Below are 21,787 nucleotides of genomic sequence, written 5' to 3'. Positions count from 1 at the left end.
ACTTTGTCCTAGAACCCCATGGTAATAGCATTCTGGTCAGAGAAGTGCTTTGGATACCTTCACGTTGAAGGGAGGCTGTATATGAGAACTCCCACCTCCTAGGTGATAGCAAATGCCTTTTCCCTTCTCCCTCTTCATCTTATTGGTAGGCAGAGAATTTGGTCCCACATCTAAATGTCATCCCACAGTTGCCCTTTTCTTCAGCATTTCCTATTGGCTGGTTTATGTGTCCCACTCAATGTCTGTCTCTTGTGAACCCTAGGTTAGATCCCAAGGTTAAATCCTTTCTCTCCTTACACACCCAAGTGGCCCCTACATGCATAACTCTCACTTTTGCACTATTTATGTACTTCTCCATGTACAGTGTTGATGTGCATTTGCCCACACAATTACTGAGCCTAGACAGTTGACTACTCTTTGACTGGGCAGGTCTGTGGCTCTCTACACACGTAACTCAACACAAATCTTCTACCTGTTGCCCTTTCAAAGGTGGAGGTAGGTGGGGCACCCTCCTTGGATTCTATCTAAACTGTGGATTGGTACTTAGAGCACTGTTAGCCAAAATCAGAGAGATGCAACTTGAAGCCTTCCCTCAGTGGCAGGGGACCTAGACCCTTAGTCTATTGTTTTTTAAGAAAGTCCCTTATCCACTAGGCTCCTGGGTTAAAACATGTGAGTACTCTCCTACTCATCTTGCTAGGCACTGTTTGATGACTCATGCTCCTCCAGGTAACATGCCTATGCCTTTTTCTGCCTACCTCTCCTGAGCAAAGCTTACAGTGCATGTTCAGTTGCTATGTTGGTGTTCACGTGAATATGTACTGCATATGCACCCAACATGGGTGCCAGAGGCACCGTAGGTCCTAAACCATTTAAAAGATTGGAGGACTGCTGTCTGTGGAAGAATAGTTAAATGAATTAGGAAACAGTGAAGGCACAAGAGCAGATCCTGAGAGAGGTGAAGCTCAAGCTGTTGTCTAGCGTCTAAGTGTCCGGTAAGAGTGGATGTTGGTAGGAGGGGTACAGCCACAGTACACTAAGCCAAAGCCAAGGGGCCTCAGCCCAGACAAGGACCTAAGACCTGCCTCGAACCCCTGCTCCCTGCCAGGGACAGCCTCTTTGTCCAATTATAACACCCAGGTGTAGCAGCTGAGACAACAGTGGGACTCTTGACAGGCCAGGTGGGTGAACCTCCACCATACTACTAATTTCGAGATGCCCAACACTGCACCCTGGCCAAAACAGGCATTGTTTCCCCATCTTTGGTGGGACTTGCTTCATCTCTCCCCAGAAGGTAAGTGTGCTTTTTCTTCTAGGCTGTCTGATCTCATATGGTGAGCTTTAAGTTAGGTTCACTGGGGGATGAGGGTGCAGAGGAACACAAGTAGCAGAGATGAAGATGTTTTATTAAAAAATCTGGAAGGAATACAAATGTGTAAGACTAGAAGGAACCTCCTGCATCCATCTTTAGTAGATTCTGCCACTGTGCATTCATGGCCAGGGCCCTGGTAGGCATCTCCCTGGCTTTTGCCACATCTGCCTGACTCCTTGGCCACTGGAGCATTTTTTAGGATGCTTTGCCATGGTAGCCAGGACCTGAAGGCTCTAATAAAGCATCCCAGGCTCCATTTTCATCAACACCTCTCTCTTACTCCCTCGTGCACCCAAGGGTGATGGTGAAAAGTGGAACAAACTGCACTGCCATACAGCATGTCACTTGTGGAAAGAGCTATCATGCCCCAACAGGAATTTCTGGTGCCTAGATTCAAGTGGGGGTACAGGACAGTACAGCACCAAAAAGAGCAATGGGATTTTTTTTTAAATATTGTACTGGCACAACATATCTATACAATGTCAAACTGCTCAGCCTGAGAGACCACATAGGGATAAAAGGGGTAAATGGGTAGTGGCAGGGGAATGAAGCCTTGAACCTGAGGCCTAAGGACACAGGCTTGGGGGACCAGAAGGAGACAAAAAAGGGTGTTGTCCCATTTAAACAGGCATAACATTATATGGCATGCAGACAACATATACAGGAACACACTCAGGCTCAGGCTAGTCTGGGAGGTCTCTGAGTAGCTCTTTGAGCAGAAAATTGGTTGTACATAAGCAGACTCTGTTACCAGATTTGCCTTTGGGGTGTGCTCATTAATTAGGGATACAATTTCTGGGGTCTTTGTAATTCTATCAATGTGCTGCTTGTGTATGCTGGTGTTTCTATATGGATCTGGATCTCTCCCTTCTGCAAGTCCTCACCCTGAATAGAGCTACCTTGCAGGACTCAGTTTCAATGGGGCTGGGTTCCTCCAGCCACCAAATCAGTCAGATACACATGCACAGATTAACGTGACATGCTTGACCCAGCTGGGTTGATCAGCATGGACAGGCTGACACCCTTATATGCCAGGAATCGGTTCATTAAGGTAACAATAAACATGCAGTCAGACACAAGCACACAGATAAACAGAATACCTCTGAATCCGGGTGGGTGTCCAGATGACACCCTCATGGGCCAGCATTCAGTTCATTAGGGCATGTCTGAGCCAAACTGGGTCAATCAGAAAAAACAAAACAATTACAATATTACCCTGGTTTCATTGAGTATTTCAGGAAACCTAGCTCAAGCTTAACTAATACAATTCAGGTTCAGAAAGCTATACCTAGAGAGAAAAACGAAAAAAGGGAGAGAGAGTGAGAGCTGGGATCTTACCGTTCGTTCCAAGGCACTCAGGTGATTTGTTGACAAGCAAAGTTCTCAGCATGATCCTTGAAGGGAGACAATCTGTTTCTTCCAGTTTTTTGAGAACAACACCAGATGGTGTCAGAGAGATGTCTCTCTCAAAGCGCATTGTTTCCTACTTTTACAGCTTTCTTATATCCCTAGTTTAGCCTCTTCCAAGCATTCTTTTAATTGTGTAAATCAAGAGGATCCCAACCCATAATTAAAAGGGGCAATCCTGTTCTATAAACAATTTAAATTTAAATGAATTACCTTTTTCAGTGACAAGGGGTTATCTGGTTTGGAACATCTCAAGAAACTGATTAACAATGAGGAAAAGCATTAAGTTTTAAGGAGTAACCAGACACCTAGGAGCCAGCTTGAAATTATTATGAATATACTAGAAGGGAACTTCTTATATGGCCTAGCTATGCTTACACTGTGAAGTCAGCATCAGTGTTTTGTATTTTACGTGTTGTGAATAAGCCTCAGTTTAGCATGACTCTCAGATTTTACTGTAGTCTTTTAACAGACTTAAGGGGATTACCTGAAGTGTTCATAAACTTTTTAGCGAGGACTTCCACCAGTCATCCCGGGAAAAGTATGACAGCATTTGTGGTTAGAGCTCCAGCGGGCTGGACACTATGATGAACCCTTAACCATTGTTTAAATGTTGCTCATATCCCCTCTGACTCGGTTTCTTTGCCTCAGCATTCCCTAACCCAGCAACTGAGTTTTAGTCAATCAAGATAAAATATGCCTCCCATAGTGGGACCAGGGAATGTACGGCCTGAGATACCTAGTAAATTTTTCTTCTGCTTAGTTTTGGTTAGATGAGGTATGTGTGTGGGGAAATAGAAAAAATCCGTTGTGAGTCCAGCTAGCTGAGTGGCAGGCCTCCCTCAGGAAGACAGAGCTGACAGGTAACAATTCCCTTTACAGGTGTGCATAGTGGGAAAATATTCAGTTTCTCTGTTTTGGTTGGTCTCCAGTACACCTGCAGTCCAGAAGAAGTCTATCTATGGTCTGTTCTTTAGGATAGCTGACAGGAGCTAGATGATTGATTCTTCCTGCTGGGAGGATCCCAGGTACTGCAAGGGGATGTACTGACCATTTTAAGTCGGCACTGTGTTGGCCAACCAGGCCCAGTGCTCCAGCCTGATGCTTGTCTCCACACTGCCTGGCTACATATCGGAATAGGATTGGTATCAGCCAATAAAGCTCCTTTAAAAGCAGCCATCGGTATTGGCCCCAAGAAATCTTTATCAGTGCACCCCTACTTATAAGATCTCTAGCAGGAGTGGGGAGGGGCATAGGAATGATGCTGGGCATAGTGATGACGCATAGGAATAGAAACTAAAACAGAAGTTAGCCACCGAAGGCCATTATTTGCATCACTTGCATGGCTGCATGAGCAGATAGTCTCACCCATAGCAGACATATGACATGATTAATGCTCCTGGTTTGAGTAGCCTGATTTGACTTAAATAATCTTGACCTTTAACATTGAATATTATTGACCACAGAGGAAAAATTCAATTGGAAAAGGTGGCCATGAGTTGATGTCTTTATTACAAAAAATGAATGATTTTCTGGAAGAAAGGTATCAGTCATACAGTAAATTGAGCTCAACACATGGATTATAGAAGTGACATCTAACTACCTGTGACCCAAAGAGGTTGTACTAGATGTGTGACAGGTCTGACTTTAAACCCTATAGATTAAATCCAAAAAAGGAATCAGGTCATAGCATTCCTAAAGTATATATGATTCCATGCTTGGACTCAGGCACTTGGATCCCTCAACAAGGAAAAGGATCCTTAATCATCCTGAATCATCATATCACAATGACTGTGATTAGAAACCAGGATCCACATTAGTTAACCTGTAGAAATGTTGGGGAAAATCAAAGATTGTACCTCATCATCCTCAGAGTGATAGGCAATCAGACATGTTTAGTTTAAAGTCAGACCAAAGTCAGGCTGGAGGTAGACCTTATAGACTGAATCAGAGATGTTAACTTAAATAATGGGACCGCACCCAACACAATACAGCCTGTGTAAAGTTTCCTGTTCCACAATTTTGTGTCCAACTTGATTTTTAAAATGTTACTCTTTAAGAACCACACAAAGTGGTACCTTCCATAATCTGTGATTCAAAGCGATAAACCCATACTGGAACTAGGTCAATCACTTCCGTGAAAACAAAAGGGGGCAGTGATAAGGATGCCCCATCCATACAAACATTTTAGGGGTTAGAGCACTCACCTTAGGGTGAGGATGTGGGTGGTTCCCTCAGAAGGAATGATATTTTCTCTAGAACATTTTGTTTGCAGCAGGGGCCGAAACTTAGGTCTTCAACCTCATTATTATGGTGTGTGTTACACTGAACCTATCTCTGTCTCTGTGGTTGAATATGCTTCATCTACCTCTGCTCCTACAATGCATTTAAAAAGGATTTAGATTGAGGACAGTCACGATAGTACAAATGCTCTTCCTGTTAAAAGACAGCTTAATTATTTATAGACTAAATGTTTATGTGGAAGAGTTACATGACATCAGAATATTTTAAACACTCAGTTCCCATTAGCAAATAACATTTCATCCAAATGTTAAAATATATTCACGTCTTACATTTTCCCTAGTAAGTTCCCCAGAGCTGCCTTTACTTCCCTGTTTCTCAGACTGTAGATGATAGGATTGAACATGGGAGTTAAGATATTGTATTGGACAGAGAACAGTCTGTCAAGAACCACTGAAGAGCCTGAACTGGGTCTCAGATATCTGGCAAATCCAGCCCCGTAATACAGAAGAACAACAGTGAGGTGGGAGCTGCAGGTAGAGAAGGCCTTACCCCTACCCTCAGCAGAGTGTATCCTGAGGATGGTGGAGATGATGAGGAAGTAAGAGATGATGGTGATGGAGAATGAGGTTAAACTTACAATCGTAGCTAAAGTGAAGAATGTCATCTTACTGATGAAAGTCTCTGTGCAGGACACTTCTAGTACAGATGGGAGCTCACAACTGAAATTATCAAGTTCATTGGGCCCACAGAAGTGTAAGTGTAACACAGGAGCAGTGTTTGTCAATGAATAAAATATGCTAATCAACCATGCACCACCCACTAGCCGAATACAGATTTGTTTATTCATGTTTCTCCCATAATGCAGTGGGTCACAGATGGCAGCATATCGATCATAGGCCATTGCTGATAGGATAAAAATTTCTGCACAGGACACCAGAAGAATTAAGCTCATCTGGGCAATGCAGCCATGGAGTGAAATTTTTTTTTTTCCTGCCAGGAAATTCTGCAGCATCTTTGGGACTGTGACTGTAGAGTAGCACATGTCCACGAAGGATAAATGGAATAGGAAAGTATACATCACAGTGTGCAGGTAAGGATCAGACCTTACTACTACCATGATCATCCCGTTCCCCACCACAGTTACTAGGTATATAAGTAGAAACACCACAAACAGGAAAGGCTGGAGCTCTGGGTCACTGGAAACACCTGCCAGAACAAAATAGCTGACAGCTGTGTGGTTTGCCATGGCCACTTGTTCAGCAAACCTTGGACCTAAAGAAAAAAAGAACATAAACAAATAAAACCATTACCTTTGTAACAACGTGCTGCCTCCAAAGACATTCAAGAGTGCATGGAGGTACCACAAAGTCCCTCTTTACTTTGCCTTTTCTTCAGGGAACAGACTCCCCTTCACTCTCTTGCTGCGACTTGTTACTTTGGGTTCTTAAAAGGGAGACTTTTATAGGGCTTCCCAGGTCTGGGCCTGGGTATCAAACTCTTGGAGTTGATGACCACCTGCCTGAGGGCTATTTTGCACAACTCCAGCCTTCCCTTATGGTGCCCCATGCCTCACAGGTGTCATCTGCATCTTCTGCTCACTCTGTTGGGGTCTCAGCCAACATGGCTTCTGCCCCTTTTTATGTAGCTAAGCTGTCCCGCTCAGACCCACTATATAAGGCGCAACTTTGGGACACTTGTTACACTCAATCTCCTCTGGGCCACTGGCCCTTTATAGCTGTGCACCCTGTGGAACCGGGGTATCTGGCCCACTGTAGCTGCACCCCTGTGGGCACTATTGAGGCCTCCACCTCCCTACAGCCTCAGCCACAAACCACCAGGCTAAATTGCAACATATAAACTAAGCCCATGGGGCTTAAAATATTAGGGGCATTATAACTAAGAAAAACATTAGGGGAATATATTCTGCTTACCCCTGGCTCCACATCCCTGGGTCATTCTGCCCTGTGCTGTCACTAGCAGAGCTACTTCACATTTTCTTGGAGACTTCAGAAGTCCACACTGTGCCACAGCCTGGGGTTTATATGGCTCTGGCCTGAGCTCTCACGCAGTCATGTGACACCCCAGTTAGCTGACCTGCCTGAAGGGCTATCCTTTTATCCCTGCTCTACTGGCAGGCTGGCTCTGAAGACTCTGGTCTTAAAGAGGCCACACTGCTTCCTCACAACAGGGCTAGGGTTTCCCATTACAATCATGAACAAAGTAAACTTTTATTTTTATGGGTAAAGATATAGCTATTTCGGGAATTTTGTCATTTTGCCTAAACATCCAAGTTTCTAAATATTTGGCAGTGAAAAAATGGATTTTTGAGGGAAAGAATCAATTTGTTTAAATCTTCAGGTTTATTCTTGTGTTTCTTAAATTTATTTCTATCAAACAACATGAATCCCCTTCCTGATGATGGCAGGATAAAGAATTTAAGGAGATTACATGTAGGTTGGTAAAGGGAGGGAGAGTGAAGGTATGAGAGAAAGGAAGGTTGTTCGTTTTGTTTGCTTGTTTGTTTCTTTTATACTTTGGGGCCAGATGCAATGTGTCACTAAAAAAACAAGTCCAACTAATAATCATGTTGATTGAGCTGAGTATCTTAACCTGGTACACTTGGAGTATTTCACAGGACACATCTTCATAGTATGTAAGCCATAGCTATTTCAATAGAAAATATGAGTCACAGCTTAGAGGTTAAATGTCCACCAGTTCTTTAACATGGGCATTGCAACTGAATTGAGCATTTGAATCCTGTATAGTTACATAGCATTAAAAAATCCTTAGGTCAGTTGTTTGCAGACTCTTTTTATACTGATATAACTTTCACTGTGTTGCACCTTTACCCAAGCACATTTCCTAACAGAGCTCTCTGTTGAAAGACTTAGTTTCCCCTTGGATTATATCAAGAAGTCTTATTAAAGCCTCTGGAGGACAAGTGACTGCCAAATTCTGGTTCTGAGAATCAATTTCCATTTCATCTCACCTTATTGAAGGCACACTTACAGGTCAAAATGTAGTTGCAGAAGTGATTATTTGGAATTCTTGTTGCAGGCAAGTTAGAAGTGCCCAGATAGGCCCAGCACTTCAGAGGTGTTGCCAACAGTGTAATTAAAGAAAAACTTACTTTAAGAAAACTGCTTGATACTAGAGGAAGAGAGTTTTGCACCTAGTAACCTGACTGTGGAATCATTAGGACAAGTGTTCTAGGGTTGGAGGCATCATTTTCTTGTCCCTCTCCCTTGTCTCTAGTCTCTCCTGTAGGGAGGATTTGAACCAAGTTCCCTTCTCCGGAATTTTACCCATTGGGTAGCCAACAAGGAATAATACGGGGCCAGAAAGGGGGTGGAATAATGAGATGGACACAGCTCCAAAAGAGAGAAGGCCCTAGGTTTCTGCTCTTATTCCCGTTGCCGAGTGGGGAAAACCCTGAGGCGTGGACAGCACATTTTTAGTAGCAGACTTCTTAGTAGCAAACAGCACATTCTTAGTATAATTCTCCAATAGTAAAGGGCTTTATGTCATATCTTTTATTTGACCCAATGTATAATTGGGAGAGATTTGGAGAATGTTTTGGCCATCAGGTGGTCTGAGAATAGGCACTTAATGCTAGTCCCACAGCACTCCCAATGATATAGTCACTCCAATTAAAGAGATAACAAAAGAAGTCTTGGTTCTCAGACATTTCCTGGACCATCACAACTAGAACATACTCCAGTCCTGCTGCATTATCCTCCTCCCCCCTTCAGGTCCTTATTTCTACACTAAACTAAGGTCTGTCTCTACCACTGTTACTTACCACAAAGGGCTCCTTCTTACACAGAAGGAGTCTAAAACAGTGTTGTGATGCTCTCTGCATATCAGAGTGGAGGGGAGGCATTTTAATATCCTAGAAAAAGACAAAGCCTGGATGTAGAAGAAACAGTGGAACTGTCAGGAAACAGAATTTAGGAAATCAAGCGTGTGACATGAAAAAAGTATAATTGTCTAGTGCAGAAGGGATGTGCTAGACCTTCCAAAAAGTTGTCATTAGAGGAGGAAATTTTCATTCCTTGGCCAGCAGATAAATTAAAATCATAGCATAGATGAAGAGGCAAAATTAAAGAGCAGAGTTTTTATGTAAAACTAATAAAAAATAATAACTATAAGGAACTCCAGGACATGACTGTTTTCTTTGAGTGGAGGAATATGGGGGATTATTTCATTGGCCCTATACTGTGTAACCTCATGGAAAGGCAAAATCCTCTCAAAAGCACCTCATCCCTCTTTCGCCCGTCATAAAAACACAGGTTTTAAGGCACTGGGGATGAGACTGGACATTGTGAACTGCCTGTGGCTGCATTTATAATATGTTTTCAAAATTAATATCAAAGATTACTTACAAATAAAATAAGAGCAACTCACCTAATAGTGGAAACAAATTTCAGGAAATATAAGATGTTAACAGCTTCTACTTTACCCTTGTCTCCTGTGAGAGAGAGAAAATGAAGCGAAAGAAAGAGCATATTCTATTATATATTTGGATTATTTGAAATAGGGTAACTGCTTTTGCCTTGCCTGAACAAGAGAATTTATGCTTAGTGGGAGGGAGTTATGCAGAGCAGAAATGAATCTGAAGTACTTAGATCAATTGCATATCATCAGCTGGATTTCTTTTTTCTGATGCCCAGATGACCAATTAGCTCTGAACAAGAACGTTTGGTCCCTTTGGGACCTAGTCTTGAGGTGATTTCCTTTTCGGTATAGAAGTTAAATTGAAAGTTCAGGACTTGTTTGAAATAGGTGTGGTTCTAAAACTATCACACAGCCCAGCTCCGCCAGTGAAAAAAGAACCGTCTCAGTGTCTCAAGGGAATTTCCAGACTTGGTATTTTCTCTTCTTTTTACATGTTGGACTGGAAATATGCATGTGGTATGGCACCACACATTGATATGATGGGGCATTCGGTGCCTGCTCCCTGCACATTACCTCATGGACCAAAAGTGTGTTGCTACAGACACCAACACTGGCCTTAAAATGGATGAGTTGTGATTCCTTTCATTTTGATAACTTTAGAATGATTGGCATTCATAGATTCATAGATGCTAGGGCGGGAAAGGATGTCAATGGATCATTGAATCCAACCCCCTTCCCATGGCAGGAAAAAATGCTGGAGTCATATGACCCCATCCAGGTGCTTGCCCAGTCTCTTCTTGAAGACCCCCAAGGTAGGGGAGAGTACCACCTCCCTTGGAAGCCTGTTCCAAATTCTGGCAACCCTAACTATGAAGAAGTTCTTTCTCATATCCAAATTAAACCTACTCTCTATCAGCTTGTGGCTGTTGTTCCTGGTTATTCCAAGGGGCGCTCTGGTCAACAGAACATCTCTTCCCTTCTGCCCCTCTCCCCTCCCAGTGAATCTATACTGCCACAAGATCCTCCCTCAGCTGTCTCCCCCCTCAACTGTCTCTTTCAGGGGCTGTAAAGGTCCAGGTCCCTCATCCTTTCCTCAAAGGACCTTCCCTGCAGGCCTCTAACCATAAAAATGGCCCTCTTCTAAACCCTCTCAAGGTTGTCCACATGTCTTGAATTGCGGCACTAAGAATTGGACACAGTACTACAGCTATGGCCTGACCAGTGCCACATAGAGGGGAAGCATCAACTCCCTGGATCTGTTTGTAATGCACCTAGTAATGCATGACAGTGCAGTTAGCTCTACTAATTACTTCATCACACAAAAGCTGGGGTTTTTGCCACAGTGCACATGCCTGGACATGCACTTTGTTGTGGAGCAAATTTGCAGCAAAATAACCCTGCCTGCCTCCCCCTGGATCTGCAGGCAGGGGGAGCTAGAGCTTGGGTCCAACACCTGTGCTGGCCCCAGCACTATAAAAATCTGACTATCAGTGTCTCTAGCAGCATAATAAAATTAATCCTAAATATCTATATGTATTAATATTTGCTGTTTGTTTCCTTATCACGCTGTGGGTGTGTGATGTGGGAATGTGGGGTTTGCAGGAGTGAGGCGTCAAGGTGGGTGGGGGTGTGTGGTTGGGTGTGTTGGTATATGTGGAAGGATGTGGGTCAGTGTATAGGTAGGTTTGGTGGGACTGTGGTTGTGGGAGCTGCTTAGGGGGGATGACCCCCATCACATGGACTGCCCTGCCTGCAGGTCACAGCCCTTCCCCCCAGGCTACAGCTCCCCCACAATCCCACCACTGGTTTCCATCCCCCTGTTCATTTTCCTGCTCATCTCAAGAGGTTTGAGATGCTACAATAGGCATGTGCACTCATCTGAACACACCCTTTTGGTGTGCCCCTTAGCCCAATTTGCCACCCACATGACTGTGTATAATTCTCCCATGATTTATTTACCTTCCAATAGGGCTGTGCGAAATGGCAGCGTTCCGTTTTGACCAGCGTTTCGACATTTCACCCATAGGATATAATGGGGAAAGACAAAACAGCCTATAACTTTGTCATTTATGGCCTGATTTGGATGAAACTTTCAGGAATAGTATCCCCTTCTGAGGGCATGGACTCTGCCATGTTTCAAGGAGATAGGTGCAGGGGAGTCAGAGAAACTGCACCCCAAATTCTTGAAAGCAAAATGTGTCATGTATATGTGTTAAGCCACAGTGAGGTCAAAACTGCAAGTGAGCTTTCCCCTGCTGAGGCCACAAAGCCTGCCATGTTTCAAGGACATAGGTGCAGGGTTTTGGGGAAAACTGTACCTCAGGCTGCAGACAAGCAGAACTCATGCCATGGGTGACACTGTGTGAAGATGCAGCAGGGTGAAAGCTGCAGGCCTGCTAGCCCCTGCTAAGGCCACAAAACCTGACAGCTGTCAAGGAGATTGATGCAGAGCTTCTGGGGACTTGCACCTCCGGCTGCTGACAGGCAAAACTCATGACATGGGTGCTTGTGCAACTGTGTCTGTCTTGGGGTACAGGGAGGATGGACACTACTGCAGGCCTGGCTTCTAGGCCCTGCTGCAGCCACAAAGCCTGCTAGCTGTGGTGGAGATCGGTGCAGGGGGGTTTGGGGCCCTGCACTCCTAGCTGCTGACAGGCAAAACTCTTGTCATGGGAACTTGTGCAACTGCTGCCTCTCATCAGGCAGCAGGACTGAAGATCCCCCATCACTTGCCACCACAGACCTGGGGGTAATAATTGACCACAGTATTAACATGAGCTGGCAGTGCAATGCTGTAGCCAGCAAGGCCAACACTTTTCAGCCTCCAGGTCCTGTACCCTCTAGTTCAGTGACCTTCTCCCTCTGCATCTCCCTTACAGAGGCTTGGTTGGTGTATCTGGCTTTGTCCACAAGCTGCAGTTGGGAGATCAGGGCTGCCAGCTCCTCCTCTTTCCTTTCCTGGTATTTTCGCAGCTGCTGAAAAGCCACATCTCTCTGCTGGGGGGTCTTCGCTGGGGGTCTCAAGGCAACCAGCTGGCCCTCCAGGTCCTTTATTTTGGCTGTCCCTTCAGCCCCTGAATCAACTATGGTAATTTTCTCTCAGAGTGCTCATAGACTCTCTTCTCGCTCTTGGTTTGTTTCTGATTTGAGCATGAACAGCTGTTTGAGCTCCTTCTTTTTCTCTGCCTCAAAAGATCTTGAACTTATAATCTTAGCTCCCTTCCATCAGCTATCAGCTCAAGGCAGCCACTTTGGCCTCAGCCTGCTCATGGCTTTGGTGCTCCACCTCCAACTGGCACAGCAGACCTGTTGACTCCTCGGGCAGCTTATCAAAAATAGTTGAGAGTTCATCATTTCACCTTATATCTTGGCGAGATCACTGGGGTTTACACTACTCTTTGCTCTCCAGTTAATGTCTTCCACCTCCCAACACAGGATGGACAGCTGCTCTTACCCCTTGAACGGGGTTCCCACTTGCATGATGAGCAGCCCTTCAAACTACTATGGTTCACCTCAAACTGTTCCAAGTCCCTTTACATTGCTGCAGCTCACTCTGAATGCACTTTCAGAATATCCCATATTTGTTGCAGGACCCTTTCAATTCCTGTAGTGATCTTTAAACAGACCACATTCACCAAATGTAGCAGGTTGTGGACTTGTTTAGCTGAAACAGTCTTTTACCAAGTTTCTCAGTATCTCAAGAAATAACTCCTTCATTTTGGGGTTCACTGGTTTCTGTCTCATGGAGTGCCAGAAATCAGAAGACCATAACACAAACTGTCATACATACAGGCTGCACTCATATTCTTGTGAGCACGTTTTTAATGTGTTTAATATCACATGCAAAGGTAGCAGATATTAGAGAGGGCCATGACTGGAATGTTTGCTTCTCATAGTGACATACTGAGTGTACTGTCCTCAGTGTACTTTGTTTCTAAGATGCTCAGACCATTCTTAAGAATTGTCCATTAAGGGATGGAGACAGCAGGAGATTTAACTGATGAAGGAATACCATGTACGGTTGTGAATGTATTCAGCCCCTGTGTTTGCATTCATCAATGCATTGTGATACAGGCTTTCATGACATATGTGTTTTGAATCATCAGTTCTTACTGGGGTTTTTTGCTATAGTTTCTTGTTTTTATATGTGTATATGCATTTGTTCTCATTTGCTTCTAAACCTCAAATATGATCCCTGCAAATGCATCTACTACATGCACCTTCTGTCCCAGTGTCTCAGGATTATCTTAGATTCAAGAGAGATATTGCTAAATGAGGCAGATCAAATGTACCAGGATGTGTCCTAGAAGTGTAGATCCTGTTAAAGGGAAAAACCCGGATTACCTGTTCTTCTGCTCATTCATTCTCTAGGACAGTGGGCAACATTTTCCCCTAGGGCTTGAGGGGCACAATCCTGCATGCCTAAGGAATGCCTACACAGTATCGGGACTGTCTATCCAGCTTTCCTCTCTTACAGAAACATGCCCTGGGAAATCTCAGGGTTCATCATCTTAAACAGAGGGAGAAGGGGTTTCCCCACTCATGGTGATGCACCCCTGTGACTTCCTGGGTGTGTCTCCATAAGGAGGGAAACCCGGGATTCTCCATTTCTAGAGATTCACCCCCAGAGATCCCAGGATGTGTTTCCTAAAGTAGGTAAATCTCTAATTCCCCTTTTTACAGAGATATGTCCTGAAATTCCTTTCACAACATCAAAGTTTAGAAAGTCAGGCAGGCAGTCCTGGGACATGAGGGGTCCAATCCTCGAGGGAAATTCCTGGGATGTGCAGAATTGGGCCCTCATACCTCCAGACAATCGTTCAGGTCACATAGAGAGTGCAGGTTGCTCTGCGCTTCTATAATCTCCCTCCTCAGAGCCAACAGATATTGGCCACTAGAAACAGCACAATCTGTTACATCCTTTTTTAGGCTATAGATAGTGCCCATTTCTAGCATGGTAAGGAGTATAGATGCCTTTTTGCTTGACCTTTGGGGCACCATAAATATTTTTGAGGGGGAAAAAGCAACATCTGTTTCTCCATAGCATCTAGACTATGTAATATTTCAAGGTGAAGCTCTCTCTCTCTTGTTGAATATAGGTTTTCAGCATAATAACAGGTACATTGGAATCAACCATTTTCAAGTCAGTGCTCTAACCACAAGACTGTTGACTCATTCTCACTCCCCAGAATGAAAACTCAAAAAGACAAGGTGAACAATTTTATACACTCTCGGCTATGAATTACTTCACCAGCATTCATGTCTTTCATACATGTCCACTTCTATAGTTCCTTTAAAAGGATGGATTCAGGATGGCCATGGCAATACAAACATCCTTATGCCTAAGGCTAAACTTAAATGTTTATAGACTAAAAGCCCATGCCAACCATGTACATTATATCAGAATATTTTAGCACTCAATTCTCATTATCCTATGACATTATTTTCATAATCTTGAAATAAAATCACATGCTTTTAATTTTCAGAAGTATATTCCCCAGAGCTTCTTTTACCTCCTTATTTCTCAGGCTGTAGATGATAGGATTTAACATGGGAATTAAGATACTGTACTGGATGGAGAAGAGTCCATCAAGAACCACTGAAGAGGCTGATTTGGGTCTCAGATATCGAAACAAAGCAGTTCCATAATACAGAACAACCACAGTGAGGTGGGAGCTGCATGTAGAGAAAGCTTTAATCCTACCCTCAGCCAAGCATATCCTCAGGATGGTGCAGATGATGTAGATGTAAGAGAAAAGGGTGATAGACAATGAGATCAAACTTAATATCATAGCTGAAGTGAGAAGTGTCATCTTACTGATGAAGGTCTCTGTGCAGGACACTTCTAGTAGAGACGGGAGTTCACAACTGAAAGTGTTCAGTTCATAGGGCCCACAGAAATGTAAATATAACACAGGAGCAGTATTTATCAGCGCATAAAGTATACTGATCAGCCATGCACCACCCACTAGTCTCATACAGACTTGCTTATTCATGGTCAACACATAATGCAGTGGTTTACAGATGGCAGCATATCTATCATATGCCATTGCTGATAGTAAGAAAACTTCTGTACAGGCCATCAGAAGAATTAAACTCATCTGGCCAATGCAGCCGGGGAGATGAATTGTTTTTTTCTCTGCCAATAAATTCTGTAACACCTTTGGGACAGTGACTGAAGAATAGCAGATGTCAAGGAAGGATAAATGAAAGAGGAAAAAATACATAGGAGTGTGAAGGTGAGGGTCGGCTTTTGTCACCACCATTATGGCCCCATTCCCCACCACAGTTAGTAGGTATATAAGTAGAAAGACCACAAAAAGGAAAGGCTGGAGCTGTGGGTCACTGGAAACACCTGACAGAACAAAATAGCTGACAGTTGTTTGGTTCCCCGTGGCCATTTGTTCACCAAATCTTTGACCTAGAAGAAGAAAAGAGTGAGTGAATGAATGAATAAAACAATTACAACTGAAAAGGTGTACTTTTCTATTTATGGAGATCTTTAAATAGGAGAACTTTCTTATTCTGTCTAAACCTCATTGTTTCCAAATACCTTTAAATGAAAAAAGTTTTTTGATGAGGACTGTATTATTACTGAAGGGAAGAAAAGTTTCTCAATTTTTCATGTTCAATGTTGTCTTTGTTTTTTTCTTCAGCTTCTTTGTATCAGGTAATATCCATCTCCTACTTCCTACCTGTTGATGGCAGGACAAGATTTTAAGGATGCACAAATGAGATGACAAAGTAATTGGCAAGGGAGAAAGGGAGAGAGAGTGAAGGTAGGAAAGAAAGGACGATTACTCAGTTTTATTTTTGGTTAATTTTGGGGGACTAGAAGCAATGTAGCACTAAAAAAAACTAAATCCAAAATAATAATGGTGTTGATTATGAGAACGATATCCTATCCTGGTATACTTGGGTTATTTCACAGAATACATCTACGTAATGTGGAAAAGATTACATCAAACATAATGTTTGAAACTGGAGGATACTTGGGTGCCTATGCATGAGCAGGGAGGCTGCTCCAATGTGCTGGAATTCCAGCATGTTGGAGAAGACTCAATTAACCAAGTCTGCTGGAGTGTGACAATTACTGCAGCCCAGCAGCCTCCTGTGTCTCCTGTATCAAATCCCTGTGCTTCCAAATGGGAGCAGGGGGACTTGAACTATAGCTCGGTCAACGAGATTTAGATAAAGCGCACCCACCACTGTTTCGAAGTGTTGGAACACTGATACATAAGACACTCTGGGAGCTTTAGTAAGAGTGGCTCTGAGAGCCACTCTAATTAAAGTGCTCTGGCCCGACTCCCAGAGCAGGTGTATAAACTGTAAACACCCCTTTATTTTAAAGTGTGAAATGGTACAAAATGCTGGACTGTGGAAGCAATATGCATTGAATTGTAGACATCAGTGATTTTTCTTGGAGCAAACACGATGGGAATGACTCCCTGAGCAGTCTCTGCTGCTTTCTGGAACTGATTCTCCTAGAGGCAAGGCTGTTTTGCAGTAGCTGTTATTTGACCACCTGTATACTCTGGAAAGGTATAGGACAACGTTTGGAGCATAAAATGTCCTGAGCATGGCACTTCATGCCTCAACTAGGCACTTCATGTCTCGTTCAACAGCTCTTCGACAAACATTCCAATAATACATATAAAAATGGCTTGCCTCTCAAACATGTCCTGGACCATCACAGCTGCAAAACACTCCAATTCTACTACATGTTCCTTCCTGATGCTGAAAATGCTTATTTCTAGGCTAAAGTAAAGTCTACCTCTACCACTGTTGGCCACAGGGAAGGGTTCCTTTTTAAAGAGGAATAGTCTAAAACAGTATGGTAACCCTCACTGCATCAGAGTAGAGAGGAGGAAGCTTAACATCCTATAAACAGACAGAGCCTGGATATAGATGTAACAGTGGGACTTCCAGGAAATGGATTTTAGGAGTTATAATATGTGACATGGGGAAAAGAGTGCAATGGTCTAGTGGAGTAAAGATGGGATATGCCTGAATTTCCATAGAGTTCTCATTACAGGAGGAAAAGTTTGTTCTTTGGCCTACCTATAAATTGAAATAGTAGAAGTACCTATATTGAAGAGCAGACATTTCAGCTAAAAATAAATCAACAACAACAACTTTGAGGAAGTTCAGGGAACTTTCATTTCCTTTCTGAGTGGAGGAATGTGGGGTATTTTAAAAAACAAACAAACAAAAAAACTCACCCCAAAACAACTTTGACCTTTCTTTTCAGGGATTCTTATGCCCTACACTATATAAACCCATGGAAATTAAAACATCCCCTCTATTAGCACCTTTTTTTAAATTCCTTTTGAATATCACAGTTTCTAAACAATTGGAGAGGAATCAGGACACACTGAATTCTCAATGACTGCACTTACAATATGATTTCAGCATGAATACCATATATGCATATTACATAGAAATACAATAAAAGAAACTCACCTAACAGTGGAAACAAGTTTCAAGAAAACATGGGATGTTAACACTTGCTACTTCATTTTCTCTCCTGTAATACAGAGAGGGAGGGAAGAGGAAGAGGAAGGAGAGAGAGAACATGTACATCCATTTTTAATTTGAATGATCTTAAAGAAGGTAACTGATGATTTGTTTTCTGAACAAGAGAAACTTGTCCCTTATGTGTGGGAGACATCCAGAGCATAAATGAATCTGATGCACTTACATCAATTGTATATCAGCAGCTGGATTTTTTTCTGATGCCCAGATGGCCAATTAGCTCTTGAGAAAGAATGTTTGGTCCCTTCAGGGTTGGTATTGAGGTGATTCCTTTCCCTGCCTATGAATTAGATTAAGAGGAAAGAAACTGTCCGAATAGGTGCGATTGTACAGCTATCACACAGCCCAATTTGGGCAGGCTGAAAAGAACCATCCAGAATTTTAAGAGAATTTTCAGATGTGGGATGTTTTTCTTTTATTAATATGCTTGGCCAGAAAAATAAGCATGTGGTATGACACCGCACAGTAGGGCTGTGCAAAATGGGCCCTATTCAATTCGTATTTGGATTCAGCCCGAATTGGGAACAGTGGTTGGATTTGTTGATTTGGATCACTGTCCCTGATTCAACTCAGCTGAATCCAAATCTGAAGATTTGATGCTGATTTTGAGAATCAGCAATTCAGACACAGACACAGTTTAAAAAGTTTCTTCTACATACCTTGAGGTAGCAGGCGCGGCTTGTGAATCCTGTGATGCTGGGGGCGGATGGAGCGTCCCACAGCAGCACTGAGGGCTCTTCAGCATACTCAGCAGTGAACCCAGAAGTGGACTGGAAGTACTTTATTATGAAAATAAAGTTTAGGATTTTTCAGTTTCTCAGGACATGTATTTAGAGCTGTGCAAAGCTTCGGTCCCTAATTCGATTGGGTGGAGATTCGACCCGATTTGGTGGCCAAATCTCCAAATCTAAATCGAATCAGAAGACCCTTTAATCTCTCCAAATTGAATTGGAACCCTCTGAATTGATTCAGAGAGATTCAGAAAGATTGGCCATAGACACAGCTTTAAATTTTTTTTCTATATACTTCTAGGTAGTGGGCAACTCGTGAATGCTGTGATAGTGGGGCAGATGAAACATCCCACAAGACCGCAAAGGGCTCCCCGGTGCTCATGGCAGCAGACCCAGAAGTGGACCAGAAGCATTTCTGGTCCACTTCTGGGTTTGCTGCTGAGCACACAGGGGCCCCCTTGCGCTTCTGTGGGGTGCTCCATCTGCCCCAGCATTACATTGCTCACAAGCTGTGCCTGGTAGCTTGAGGTATATAGAAAAAATGTAAAGCTGTGTCTATGGCCAAATAGCTGATTCTCTGAATCAGCATCAAATCTTCAGATCTGGCCAAATTGAATTGGGGACAGTGATCCAAATTAACAAAGCAAATCACTGTCCCCAATTCAGGCCGAATCCGAATCAAATACGTCCCATTTCACACACCCCTAATGTATATCTGTCTTCCATGCAGGCTGTGAAACTGTGAAAAAAAACAGGCTACGTTCCTTTTTGAAGGGTTAGCTTGTTCTCTTTTTAATTGTGCCAACCATTTATACATGTCATAGTTAGTGGTATCTCCCACATCATTAAACTGATCCACATCCATCACCAACTTCATGGGCTGTTCAAATAAAATTTGATAAGCTTATATATGTTGTTCACAAACAGTCTAGAATTAAAAGCAATTTATTAATTAAATGTATTTGTAACCTGCTCTGAGGGCCTCCCCTCCTTTGTGAAATAGTGGTTGGGATTCAGAAGGTCGGGCCTCTTCTTTTGTATATTGGACATAATTAGCCATCCAAGGTTTCACATCATTCTACATACTCACCCATTCTGTATTTTGCTTCAATCAATAAAGAGTTCCTTTACTTCTTTATACACGTACTAATGTGATAGGTTTATCAACTCTTGCTTTTCCTGTAAAGCAACGGGTTAATGCAGTTTCCACACATCCTGGTGTGGAAAAAATCTAAATACAAATGAAATTCTCTTTATAGTCTTAAAAATATTTCATCAGGTTATTTACTAAATACACACACATTACCTTTTTAGTCAGTGCCATTTTGCTAAACAAGTAAACTTTACAACTTAAACCTTTCATATGAATTGCTGTTCTTTGTTTCAAAGATTAGAACAACTTTCCTGTCCAAACTGGATGGAAAGTGTCCTGGTCTGGGATCTACAGACAAATTCATTTTTTAGAGAGAGAGTATTACCAATAATTTTATCACATTTTAATGATATTCATATACATTTAAACTTTTGCCATCTTAAAATAAAACAACCAACCAAACAAAAGACAACACAACAGGACAAACAAAACAAAACAAACAGACAAAACAATTTCTGCTGTGATACTAAAACCATGGCTTAAAACCAGCATGAAAAAAACCCACTGTTGATGGTAATAAAGCCTCATAGTCTTTCAGTCGCCTTTGCTACTAGATTGAATTTTACACTGTGGTTACTGCAAAAGAAAATACAGCAACCTGCTAAGGAAAACTCCGTACAGTAAAATATTATTTGTATTTACACATGTATAGTGTTGACATGCAGTAACAATGCACATATTATTAGAATTCTTGGGGTGTCTTCTTGTATACATACATATATATTAAGTGACAAGGATTATTTACATTTATTTTACTCTTTTCAGTGGTTCATTACACTATTTTGGAAATTGCAATTGGGTCCTTTACATTTTTCCCCCAAATGTGAGATCAAGGGATGCCAATACCCTTGTTAAATGTTAACCAAATTGTCATTTAAAAATATTTTTTACTTTTAGAGGGACAATTTTCCCCTCTGAATTTTTATTTTAAAAGCTTTTTCCATATCTTTATTGCTGGGACATTTAAAATCTTTAAGGTATTTGGATACAACAGTTGTTCCCATGAATATCAGTTCCAAATTATACCAGCACTTTTGTGCCAAGGAAATAACCAAAATATTATATTAGCCAAATTCAATATTAAAAATAATTTTACCCCTCTTGCTTTAGCTGCTGGACCTTCAGGGTATTTTCTGTACCAGGAGCTACAACAGTTGTTACGGTATTTAAAACTCTGAAGTTTATTGTCAGTTTTCAGGTTTTCTTGTTTGTCCTCAAAACAGACCAAAATCAGACCAAAACCTATACATTTTAAACATCTATACTATCATTTCCTAGCTTAAACCATCTGTTATAACTTAGAGTAGATAGTTTATTTCAGCCTCTAATGAATATTAACACTGCCCTGCCTTTGTTAAGGTGGAGTGGGGGGATGATTTCTCATTTAAAACACATGCCTGTATCCTGCCACATTTAATTCTTTCTGCCTGTGCCTTAAGAAATGCCTTAATTTACTTGTCTTGATTAACTCTATCAATTATAGTAAGAGCCTTAATGGCTGACACTGAGTTTTCAGAACCATCTTTTTTTGGTCTTAACAAGCTGTTAACACTTTCCTGTCTAAAAGATTCACACTGTTTTTGGAGAGTGAAGGGAGGGAAAAAAACCACAAAACATTTCTCACCCCCTTTATCAATGAGATTGCAGATACTTTTTTTCCAGCAGTTTTTCTGCCTTGCAATACAGACACAGAGCAAACATACCACACTTCTCACACTCTCTATTTTGCACCAGCACCTTAACAGTCTTTGCAAAGCTGCTCATGCATTATGCTCTTTAGGGTATTTTACTTAACCACCTTGGACACTCTCTGAAATCAAGTTACAACTCTCTTTCAAGTACATCTGGTCAGGATGCAGGCTCCATTCTGAGGCTCTCTAAATCCCTTTTTATCTGAGTAAGTTGTTTATCCAGCAGAGACGCTTCTTCCTATTTGTCAGGTGAACA

At 42.2% G+C, this 21,787-nt stretch overlaps 2 protein-coding genes across 2 annotated transcripts; both read right to left on the bottom strand.

Annotated features, from left to right (window-relative positions):
* Window positions 1–5,348: 5,348 nt before the first annotated feature.
* On the bottom strand, window positions 5,349–6,269 carry LOC149862657 (olfactory receptor 5AN6-like). Its single transcript, XM_090055230.1, has one exon. The coding sequence runs from the start codon at window positions 6,267–6,269 to the stop codon at window positions 5,349–5,351; it is 921 nt and encodes a 306-aa protein (XP_089911356.1).
* Window positions 6,270–14,886: 8,617 nt separating this feature from the next.
* LOC149862656 (olfactory receptor 5A2-like) lies at window positions 14,887–15,822 on the bottom strand. Its single transcript, XM_090055422.1, has one exon. It carries the CDS (start codon window positions 15,820–15,822, stop codon window positions 14,887–14,889), a length of 936 nt encoding a protein of 311 aa, XP_089911548.1.
* Between the last annotated feature and the right edge of the window lie 5,965 nt (window positions 15,823–21,787).

The sequence above is a fragment of the Crocodylus siamensis genome, chromosome 6 (genome assembly GCF_052110815.1).
Source record: "Crocodylus siamensis isolate JL-2025a chromosome 6, ASM5211081v1, whole genome shotgun sequence".
NCBI lineage: Eukaryota > Metazoa > Chordata > Crocodylia > Crocodylidae > Crocodylus > Crocodylus siamensis.
This window is presented reverse-complemented; position numbering and strand designations above follow the sequence as displayed.

What these genes read in the sequence shown, in the direction of transcription:
- LOC149862657 (XM_090055230.1), bottom strand. Translation starts at nt 6,269, where the DNA reads ATGGCAAACCACACAGCTGTCAGCTATTTTGTTCTGGCAGGTGTTTCC.
- LOC149862656 (XM_090055422.1), bottom strand. Translation starts at nt 15,822, where the DNA reads ATGGCCACGGGGAACCAAACAACTGTCAGCTATTTTGTTCTGTCAGGT.